The sequence below is a fragment of the Artemia sp. Qi Xiang Cuo genome, chromosome 9, assembly GCF_049724085.1.
Source record: "Artemia sp. Qi Xiang Cuo chromosome 9, ASM4972408v1, whole genome shotgun sequence".
NCBI lineage: Eukaryota > Metazoa > Arthropoda > Branchiopoda > Anostraca > Artemiidae > Artemia > Artemia sp. Qi Xiang Cuo.
The window spans coordinates 39,308,126-39,320,243 of NC_142802.1; the positions used below are offsets into that span (position 1 = coordinate 39,308,126).

General features: G+C 35.6%; 1 protein-coding gene across 5 annotated transcripts in view; it reads left to right on the forward strand.

Moving 5' to 3' along the window:
- Positions 1 to 12,118, forward strand: part of Gclc (glutamate--cysteine ligase) — a 104,031-nt gene that overhangs the window by 91,601 nt on the left and 312 nt on the right. For 4 of the 5 annotated variants that reach the window (XM_089094537.1, XM_089094538.1, XM_089094536.1 and 1 more), the window contains exon 13: positions 1,082 to 1,538. The exons of the other annotated variant lie outside the window; for it this stretch is intronic. In XM_089094537.1, coding sequence (XP_088950663.1) covers positions 1,082 to 1,265 — 184 coding nt within the window. In that variant the 3' untranslated portion in view covers positions 1,266 to 1,538. The remainder of the gene's footprint in view (positions 1 to 1,081; positions 1,539 to 12,118) is intronic. 5 annotated transcript variants of the gene reach the window in all.

Sequence of the window (12,118 nt, forward strand, 5' to 3'; positions counted from 1 at the left end):
AGCACAAATGATATTCAAGCCTTTAGACGGTTTAGAGAAGTAGTAGCCCCACTCTTATTTGTGGTAATTTCTGTTCATTGTTGGTTTCATCCACAGTTTATATAATTATCCAGTATGATCATTCCCTATCTCACCCATTATAAAAACCCGGACCGGGGTGCGAGTGCTCCGGAGAACGTTTTTGCAGATAGAAACATAAGCGGCATCAGATCTTTTCACGGGTAGACAAGTCAGACGCGAAACAATCGGAAACAAGTGGAAACCCGCTATTACGAATAATGCACTTTGTAACCATTTCTCATTGATAGACGCAAACACACTGATATGGCACTTTTTTCTCTCTCTTTCCCTCTCTAAAAATGTTGTAGACGTGGCAACAAATTTCCCTGACCCTTTACATCAAGTTCTAAAACAGAAGAACCTGGTATTTTGTTGTCATATACAAGCCATGTGTAAGAACAACTAGAGCATTTATTAAAAATGGAAAATGAATCAGTTTAAATTTAATGTAACAGGTTTGTTATATGCTCAGCTTTCTTGGTAACTGTAAATAAAAGTATTTATTTTTAAGCAGGTTTTAGCTACAACTAATGACAATAGTAAGATTCATTGTCCGATCCTTCAGGAAAAATGAATAAGTAAAACCAAAATCCCCAAAAAAGTAAGAATTTGGGTTCATTTGCAACCTTGAATAAAATAAAATTTTTGAGAAGGATTGGAACTAAAAAATTTACTCAAGCTGAATGTGGACATTCTAAAGCAAGAATTCCAACTAACTTGGCTCTTCTCAAGATTTTTACGTCGACATCCTCGTATGTGAAAAATTCACAAGAAAATTATGAGTCACTATTTAATGGGTATAAACTATGCGCGTCTTATCGTCTTCAAGTAAGGTCGAAAAGTTCATCCTTTTTTTAGAAGACACATCTGTTTGAACTTGCATGAAGTTTGTGTTTGATAGCAAATGAATTTCAATCATAAGAAGATAGTAATTCATCAGTTCTTTAATTTTCTTGGAAAGTTGTTTCTTAAAATTACTTACTATAACGTTGCCGTATGTTTTGAGTACTCTATTTTTTAGGTTTGACTCTGTTGTCAGCGAAGAAATCAACTATGACTTAATGGTTGCTGTTGATGAGATAGAGACCGGTATCCGCCATGAACCAAGTCTCTTAGACATCCATAGGACTAGAACTGCTGAAGCTATTCCAGCAGCAATTGCCAAAAGCTTTACTGTGGCTTGCCAAGATGAAAAGTGTCTCTGAAAAACCATTTATCATTATTATAGATTCGGATTATATAGTTGCCTTTTTTCTAATTCCTTGTTTAGGAGTATTGGAAGTACGTGTATTATAAGGAGATTTGGTCGAGGAGGGCTGCATATAAAAACTGATCTCTGGTTTTCCATCTTTGAAATGCTGAGGAGCCAATAGATTCTTATTAAGAGGCAGAAGATATCGGTTAAAATGAAGTAAAGCCGCTTGCAAAAGAAATTGTCTGTGGTGCATTGGCCAGATATCAGAATCCCGTAAATTCTGGTAAGGAGAATTTTGACTAATCCACGGTCGTTATTCTTTTTGTTTCTTTTTATTTTATGGATCATTTATGTCGGGGTCTTTTGTTATTCTGATTATAGCAATAATTTAATCGTTTTGAGCTAAAAAATGAAATGATCCCAAAATTTCATGTGTGTCATATAAATTTGTCCGAAATAGCGCAATAGATTCTGTTTTAAAATTAATTGTTAGTGTTTTTTCTTGTCCTTTTTTTTCGCTAACGTTCTCCAAATCCCGCTAACTACACCAAATCTAAGTGCCAATTTGAACCGTCATTGGAAAAAGAAGGAAAGAACACCACTTTATTGCCGTTGACATGCGCTTGAATATTAATACTAAGGAAGCCTATATTACTTATTTCATCAGTGTTGTCTCCAACAATATCAAAGCTGGAAGGTACTAAAGAGTAATCACTGCTTGGGATAGCTCTTGGAGCAAGAAATTAATCTTTTGGATCAGTTTCTGAAGTAGTTTTATAGGCTGCTAGTGCTCTAGTCGCTATCGAATAACGTATTAGTTGCATCTTGGATGGTAATTGTAAAAAGAGCTAGCTGAGTATTGAAAAAGGTTAAGAATCCAGAGTTTTAGCACAAATTAATTAAAAAAGCTTTTTCCACAAAATAAGTTTTTCAAAGAAAAGTAAATAACTCCATTAAACCAAAAATGAGCAAGAATAAAATCAAATAATCTACCAAGCGTGAAACTACCACAAATCAGCATCGATAAATAAATGAAACGCAAAACGATTAGAAATTACAATAAATAACCGAGTCAAACTCAAAACGAGCAGAAATTAACATGAGTAGGGCTCAAAACCCCTATGCCTTCCCAAGGCCAGAACATAATTTGCACTTCACCGTAAAAAATATAAATGTTTTTAGTTTTATAACTTTAATAGATCAAATAATATTAACATTTTGATTACTAAATATCACTTTATGTATATTAAACTGACAATGCACATTCATTTGTATTTTTTCAGTAAAGTGTAAATTATGTTCTGGCCTTGGGAAGGCATAGGGGTTTTGAGCCCTATGCCTTTTGGGAAAAGTTTTTTTAATTAATTTCTGTTCGTTTTTTAAGACTTTATAGTTTGGCGTGCTATTTGTATGCTGGAGAAAAATTTTCAGCAATTTTTAACAGCATATAGAATCTTAAAAATATGGACACAAGTAGTAGTTTTTACTTCTGTTTAATAGAACCTCTGGAGAACGAAAAAGGCAAAAATTAATACTATTTACAAAAGAACACTGTTTACTTTCATTGATAGTATGGGCACAATTGTACTATTTTGATCTGGTTCCATTTTAAGACCAGATGTAGCCTCAAAAGTTTCAGCATAATACCCTCAGTCGTTCTTGGGATACTGCTGAGGTACTTTATTGGAAATTAGTATTAATACAGTGCATTTTGATTTAATCTTAAGGCAACATTTAGTTCTTAAACACAATGGGCAAACGGGAGGGGGACTAGTTGCCCTCCAATCACGTTCGACTATTAAAAGGGCATTAGCCCTTTCTATTTTAAATCGAATGACCCCTTTTCGAAGTTATTAAGACAAATCCTTCGATATGAAGTGCCCTGGTTTAAACAAAAAAAGAAAGAATAAATAATAATACATTGTACCCACATCAATCTTTCCTATAAAAAAGTCAAGCCTTCCAATCACTTTCGCTATTAAAAAGGGCCCTAGCCCTTTCAATTTCCACTCGAATGAGCTTTTTTTTAGTTTCTGCGACAACGGTTCTATAAACACCTTATATGCCCCTAGGGCATAAATTACAACCCTTGCTTTGAGGGCTGTGAAGAGATTGTCATCCTCAAAGACCTAAATTCCAGAACTTTTAACTACGTTAAAGAAAATGGCTATTTCAAAATTTTGATTGGATGTGATTGGAGAATTGGTGGGCGTGAGAGCGGCGTTAGTTGCTCTTCAATCACTTTCAACTATTAAAAAAGGCACTAGCCTTTTCAGTTTCCAATCGAATGAGCCCTTCTGAAGTTCCTACGAGAACGCTTTCAATAAAAACCTTATATTCCCCCAGGGCATAACTTACAACCCTGAGGGCTGAAGGGGGGGGGGGTGTCATCCTCAAAGGCCTAATTTCCAGAACTTTCAACTACGTTGAAGAAAATTGCTATCTCAAAATTTTGATTGGATGTGGTTGGGGAAATGGTGGGCGTGAGAGGGGGGTTAGTTGCCCTCCAACACTTCCAACTATTAAAAAGGGCACTAGCCCTTTCAATTTCCAATCAAATAAACCCTTTTTAAAGTTTGTACAACAACGATTTATATAAAAACCTTATTATGCCACAGGGCATAACTTACAACCCTTGACCTGAGGGCTGTGAGGAGGTGTCATCCTCAAAAACATAATTTCCAGACCTTTCAACTATGTTGAACAAAATGTCTATCTCAAAATTTAGATTGGATGTGTTTTGGAAAATGGTGGGCATGAGAAAAGGGTTACTTGCCATCCAATTCCTTTCGATTATTAAAAGGACACTAGCCGATTCAATTTCCAATCGAATTATTCCTTTTTGAAGTTTCTACGACAACACTTTCTATAAAAAAAAAACCTTATATGCCCCAGGGCATAACTTACAAACCGTGCCCTGAGGGTTGCGAAGGGAGTGTAATTCTTAAAGACAAAATTTCCGGACTTTTCAAGCACGTCAAACAAAATGGCTATCTCACAATTTTGATTGAATGTGTTGGGGGAAGTAGTGGGTGTGAGAGGTGTATTAGTTATCCTCCAATCACTTTCGATTATTAAAAAGGGCACAAGCCCTTCTCATTTCCAATCGAATAAGCCCTTTTTGAAGTTTCTACAACATCGATGTCTATAAAAACCTTATATGCCCCCAGGACATAACTTAAAACCCTTGCCCCGAGGGCTCTGAGGGGGGCTATCATCCTCAAAGACCTAATTTCTGAACTTTGAACTACGTTGAACGAAATGGCTTTCTAAAAATTTTGATTGGATGTGTTTGGGGAAAAAGATGGGCGTGAGAGGGGAGTTAGTTGCCCTCAAATCACTTTCGACTATTCAAAAGGGCAGTAGCCCTTTGAAATTTCAATCGATTGAGCCATTTTTAAAGTTTTTACTACAAAGCTTTTAATAAAAACCTTATATGCCCCCAGGGCATAGTTTACAACCCTTACTCTGAGGGCTGTGGGGGGAGTGTCATCCTCTTAGATATAATTGCTGGACCTTTCAACTAATTTAAACAAAATAGCTTTCTCGAAAGTTTGATTGGATTTGTTTGGATAAATGGTGGGCGTGGAAGGGGTGTTAGATGCCTTCCAATCACTTTCGACTATTAAAAAGGGCACTGGCCATTTCAATTTCCAATGAAATGAGCCCTTTTTGAAGTTTCTACGACAGCGCTTTCTATAAAAAGCTTATATGCCTTCAGGGCATAACTTACAACCCTTGTCCTGAGGGCTGGGGGGGGGGGGGTTCTCATCCTCAAAGACCTAATTTCCAGAAGTTCCAACTAGGTGGAACAAAATGGCTATCTCAAAATTTTTATTATATGTGTTTGGGGAAAAGTTGGGCGTGAGAGGGGGGAGAGTTGCCCTCTAATCACTTTCGACTATTAAGATGGGCACTAGCCCTTTGAATGTCCAATCGAACGAGCCATTTTTGAAGTTTCTATGTCAACGCTTCCTATAAAAATCTTAAATGCCCCCAGGGCATAACTTACAACCCTTGCCCTGAGGGCTCTGGGGGAGTTTCCTCCTCAAAAACATAATTTCTATTTGGAAATCAAATACGTTGAACAAAACGGCTATTTCAAAATTTTGATTGGATGTGTTTAGGGAATTGGTGGAAGTGAAAGGGGTGTTAGTTGCCTTCCAATCACTTTCGACTATTAAAAAGGGCACAATCCAATTTCCAATTGAATGAGCCCTTTTCGAAGTTTCTACGACACCTCCTTTGATACGAAGTGCCCTGGTCTAAGACCAAGAAAAAAAATAATGATACATTGTGCCCACATCGTTCTTTATTTAGGCAGCGCTATTGCTCTGCCTATGATACATCTTTATTCCTTTGTATAAAGAGGAATCACTATATTTAAACTCACCTAGATTTTCATCGACTGGGATTGGTTGTCCACTCAGGTGGATGTGATGTTTCGAAATGGGAAACATCACAAACTTCACATCCTTGAATCTTAAATTCTTTGACAAAAATTGTAGGTGTTATGTCAATCGAGCAGAATTTGCCAAAAGTGCTGAATTTGACCAAGGACTGTATCTTTGCAACTAAATAAATTCAGACAAAAAATGCCCATGGGGGTGGACCTAGGGTCTTTGGAAGCTAAAAATTTTTACACGTCTTCTGGATTTTTAAGGATTCTAGCCAATGAGAACAAAGATGAATCATGAGATCTAATGTCTTTGCTTAGTAGAATGTGGAATCGGAAGAACGTTGTGTATGAAGAGAGACCTGAATATGCCGTTGAAAACAACTTAATTGACATACAATTCAATGAGCAAGGGGTCCAAATTTGGTTTCATTTCGATTTCGACAATTACAAATATATTGAAATTGCTAACCCTTGACCAGCTCAGTCAATACAGCTTAATTTTCTACAAACCTATGTTGGTAAGTATGTAAAAGTATTTTGAGGTGGAAACCAAATCGACCAGGAGTGGAAGTGGTCAATTCTCACCGATTTTGAAAACATTGTTGCTATTAACTATTGACATTTATTTTTTCAACAAACAGCACCATCGGAACCTAAATATGAAATTGACAGTAACATTTGGATATTCTCTTCCTTTATTAATGTTGCTGAAAAGTTTTTTTGTGCATTAAAAATCCTAGTCGGACAGACAGAACAGCTCAAATGAAAATGTTGCGTGAAACTCTGAAAAAAAAAACATTCTGAAGTCTCCCCCAAAAAATACCACAAGTGTTTGCGGAGACTAAAATCTTCCATGTAAGTAAATTGTGGGAAAGGACACATGCCCGCCCTCAGTTTTCTGCCCATCACCTAAATTTTGAAAAAAGTTCTTTTTAAATTTTCACTAGAAAATGGCTTTGAGTGATGTTTATTGCAAAAATTTTATAAACAATACAATTGCCCCTTCCTAGATTATCAAAATGTTTTTTGACCCCCGTCCCTAATTTCCTTGAATTGGCACAACTGATGCAAATAAAAAGAGTCAAGTCTTCAGCTATCCCCTGATAAAGGTATGAAAATGTGAGGTTAGTCAAATAGATCCCAATTCTGTCTAAGAATAGTGTTTCTGTGTTTTTTACTTAACATAACTAGATTTCTGAGGCAAGCGAATCTGCAGCTGCTTGCAAGTCTAGCCCAGGGATGCTAATTTACAAAAAAATTTTGGTGCAAGGATTTATTTTAAATTTTTAATAGAAATACATAAAAATTTATTTTTAACCAGAGATGATTGCCCCTTTCCCTGTTACCAATGTTATTATCACTTGTATAACAAGGCAAAGACCCGTCTAAACTCATTGGGTAGTTTTTTACCGCGGAAAATAATCTGCCTGTAAATCTTTGACAGCACCCATTGTAAGCGAGAAATTTGAATTTAAAGTAAAGGTGTTTATTTTGCTCACTGTAAATCCTACAGCTAAATCAAGCTTCAGAAGACACTTTGAAACGTCCTTGTAATCCAGCCTGTTGTGGCGTATGCCAAATGTACTAAGGCAATTGCATTTACCGTTTCAAGCATTTTAGTTGATTTTCATATTAGGCTATTTTGGGTAGACCTATCTATTTACAATCCCACCCTCCAGAAGAAAATTGGGTCAATATATACCAAATCATATTATTGAGTTAGGACTAAAGTGAATACACCATTCAACGCCTTTTTTTATGCTGATTATGAATATAACAAGCATTTCTATCGGAAATGAATTTCAGCCCCCACCCTATATATGCCAATTCAGGGTTAGTTGGGTTAGGTATAGCCTATATTGGGGGGGGGGGCTGATTTTCATTTCCAATAGAAATGCTTATTATATTCTTAATCAGCATAAAAAAAGGCATCAAATGGTGTATTCACTTTATTTGAAACTCAATAGGCTAGGCTAATATGATTTGGTATATATTGACCAAAAATCGGCTAGGCTATTTAAAAAATAATTTTTACATCATACAAAATTGGTTAAAATTCTGCTTTGCCTACTTTTGCTTATCTTGGAAAGGGGTTAGGTTAGGAAAATGAAACTTTCACGGATGGGTCTACAGGCTAAAGCATGTCCTGGGAAGGTATTTTGAAGTATCTACCTCCACTTCTTGGTCAATATTTACCAAATCATATTATTGACTTAAAACTAAAGTGAATATACCACTTGATGCCTTTTTTATGCTCTTTACAAATATAATAGGCCTAATCATTTTTGTCAGAAATGAATTTTAGTCCCCCACCCCTATATATACCAATTCAGCATGGGTGTAGGGGGGGGGGCAGCTGCCTGCCTCCCCCCTGACCTTCAAATTTACATTAGATATGACTGAAAAAGCAGATGGTTGGAAAAGCAGTTGATAAAAGGTAGATGGTTGAAAAAACTGGAAATAAACAGAAATGTCCAAATATCAGTTCCAATATTGAAATTGTACCATGATACATGCAAATTTTCGTTTTGGTCAATATATACCAAATCATATTATTGAGTTTCAAATAAAGTGAATACACCATTTGATGCATTTTTTTGGCTTATTAAGAAAATAATTCCATTTTATATCGGAATTGATATTAAGCCCCCTCCCCCCTATCTAGAAGAACACTAACCTAACCCTTAATGTGCCAATATAGGGAGGGGGGGTGAAACACATTTCCAATCGAAATGCTTTTTATATTCGTAATAATCATAAAAAAGGCATTGAATGGTGTATTCTCTTTAGTCCTAACTCAATAATATGATTTGGTATATATTGACCTTTGTTTTTACTGTAGCACCAAAAATTGCTGCTTAGCATGCAAAATTGGGCAATTTTAACACTTTAGGAATTAACCGGTAAAGTTTGATGCCTTTTTTTATGCTGATTGTGAATATAATAAGCATTTCTATTGGAAATTAGTTTCAGCCCCCCCCCCCTAGATGTGTCAATTCAGGGCTAGGTTAGGTATAGCCTAGTGAAGGGGGGGGGCGGAAATTTATTTCCCATAGAAATGCTTATTTTATTCGTAATCAGCATAAGAAAAGGCATCGAATCGTGTATTCACTTTAGTCCTAACTCAATAATATGATTTTGTAGAACTTTACCAATTAACCATTGTGGCAGCCTTGGATTTTCAGAGCTAAAGCCAGAGAAAAGGAAACTAATAACTGATAATTAAGGTGAAGTAGTTGTTTTGTCAAAATATCAATAGGTATATACCTGTCATGTAGGCAGATTTCAGGACCCTTTAGAGAAAGAAGGAGTAGAGGTAGGTACTTCAAAATATCTCCCCAGGACATACTTTAGCCTGTAGACCCATCCCTGAAAGTTTCATTTTTCTAACTTAACCGCTTTCAAAGATAGCCAAAAGTACCTAGCTAAAGTAGAATTTTACCCAAAATTGTGCTCAACAGATTCACTAGGTGTAAACCACTTTCATTTACTTTTTTAATAGGCTGAATGAGCTTCATAATGAAGTAGCAGTTCTAGTTTTGGTACTTTTTACTATCTTGGAAAGTAGGCTAGCCTAGTTTGAATTAGATAAATGGGTAAAATTCTAGACAAGCTACTTTTTGCTATCTTGGACAGTAGTTAGGTTATTTTCTTACTCATGCCATCTTTGCTAGTGCTACTATTTTCTTAAGCACTGCCATCTTCTGCTACTCGGTCTCTCTATTTATGAATTCGATTGCGTTTGTCTGCTCGTTTTCAGCGTTTGGGATTGTTGCATTATTGCATTTTCTTCAATACCTCTCTTATCACTGAAGAAACCGGAGCTGGTACTTCACTTTTTCCTTAGTGTGTTTAAATCTATATTTACTGTATTACGTTAGTGTTTTTAAGCTACTTTTAATAAACATAATATTCCTGATAGAATTGGGCAAAATAAAGAGTGGTAATAACTTAAACTCTTACATAACTGTAAGAGTTGCAAGTTTGGCCACTTTCCAGGTTGGCTAGACTTTGCGTTGGTGTATCTCTCTCTCTCTCTCTCTATATATATATATATATATATATATATATATATATATATATATATATATATATATATACCCCAACTGTACCTCCTAATCCCTGTCGTTTTAAGGTTTGAAATTGTGACTCAGCCTCTTTAACTCTTTAGAAAACGTAGTTTTTTTTTCAAATAATTGCAACATAAATTACCTTGATATTAGCCACAATCTTTCGTTCCTTGATAACGTTCATACATTATGTTCATACGTTCTGCTAAATATTTAATGCTGGTGTCTTTGATATTATTTTGCTTAGTATGTTGCTAATTCTTTCTTATTCTTACTGTCATTTGTTAGTACATACTCAACACAACAGAAAAAAAAGAAAAGGAAAAAGAATGTACACTAACTTTGCAAAAAATAAATAGAAACTGCACTTAAACAAATAATAAACACTAGCTAGTTGTATTTATATTGTTTTAGATATATTGTCTCAGCAAGTTACATTATTTTACATTAAAATACTAACTGTCAAACACACACAATGTATTAGCAGGGGGTATCAAGGAAGGATCATCATCTTTCTATTATATTCAGTCGATGAAGTTACAGCTTCTTCAATCTGGTTACTTCGGTCCTCCAAACTAATATTAAATTTCAAGCCCATGTTGGGAGTTGAAGCAGTCATGAATCAAACCTGTAGAGGCTTTATCTTTGAAACCATGGAACTTACACTTATTGGCCTTAAATTCAAAACCAAGCTCTAGGTATCCATCTTGCAGGCTTTTGAAAGTTTGCAAAACCCTAAAACTTAGCGGCGCACTTGCCCCTGCTTCGCCCTCCCCACCCCCTCTCCCAATGTTAACCTCAATTTCTAAAATGAGGCAATTATTTACGCCCATTTAATGGCAAGAAGAAGCATTGCTGCATGATTTAGCGATTCAAAGGCCTGACAGGTATCGAGTCCTCCAGAAAATATGGGAAAACTAGAAGTCTTACCTTTAATGAGCAAATTGACAGAGCAGACAGTGCCTTGGGACACCAATATCCACCATAATCCACCAAATCTACCACAAACTGATGAAGTGGATTGCAACACTTCGTCTCAAACTCGTTTATAACAATTAATTGAAACAGAATGTCATTACACTTTTTGAGTTATGGCTAGATTTCAGTAAAGCACAAATGACATTCAAGCCTTTAGACAGTTTAGAGAAGTAGTAGCCCCACTCTTATTTGTGGTAATTTCTGTTCATTGTTGGTTTCATCCACAGTTTATATAATTATCCAGTATGATCATTCCCTATCTCACCCATTACAAAAACCCGGACCGGGGTGCGAGTGCTCCGGAGAACGTTTTTGCAGATAGAAACATAAGCGGCATCAGATCTTTTCACGGGTAGACAAGTCAGACGCGAAACATTCGGAAACAAGTGGAAAACCGCTATTACGAATAATGCACTATGTAACCATTTCTCATTGATAGACGCAAACACACTGATCCATAAGTGAAGAAAGAAGTGGGAGGAGCTTTTTGTTCGCACCAAGAACGAAGACCAGAAATGATCTGCGATAAGCTTACTGGATAATTATATAAACTGTGGTTTCGTCTTGAGCATCTGTAGACCTATCTATGATTTTTAAGTTGCATGTGATTAAAAATTTTTGGTTTCATCTACTCATTTCTTAGCAATTGTTTTCTCTTTTGATTTTTAATATTGTTCTGTAAACAGAGAGGGATTTAAATTACTATACATTATGCATGTGAGAGTATGGCACTTTTTTCTCTCTCTTTCCCTCTCTAAAAATGTTGTAGACATGGCAACAAATTTCCCTGACCCTTTACATCAAGTTCTAAAACAGAAGAACCTGGTATTTTGTTGTCATATACAAGCCATGTGTAAGAACAACTAGAGCATTTATTAAAAATGGAAAATGAATCAGTTTAAATTTAATGTAGAACAGGTTTGTTATATGCTCAGCTTTCTTGGTAACTGTAAATAAAAGCATTTATTTTTAAGCAGGTTTTAGCTACAACTAATGACAATAGTAAGATTCATTGTTCGATCCTTCAGGAAAAATGAATAAGTAAAACCAAAATCCCCAAAAAGTAAGAATTTGGATTCATTTGCAACCTTCTATAAAATAAAATTTTTGAGAAGGATTGGAACAAAAAAATTTACTCAAGTTGAATGTGGACATTCTAAAGCAAGAATTCCAACTAACTTGGCTCTTCTCAAGATTTTTACGTCGACATCCTTGTATGTGAAAAATTCACAAGAAAATTATGAGTCGAGGGTTGACTATTTAATGGGTATAAACTATGCGCGTCTTATCGTCTTCAAGTAAGGTCGAAAAGTTCATCCTTTTTTTAGAAGACACATCTGTTTGAACTTGCATGAAGTTTGTATTTGATAGCAAATGAATTTCAATCATAAGAAGATAGTAATTCATCAGTTCTTT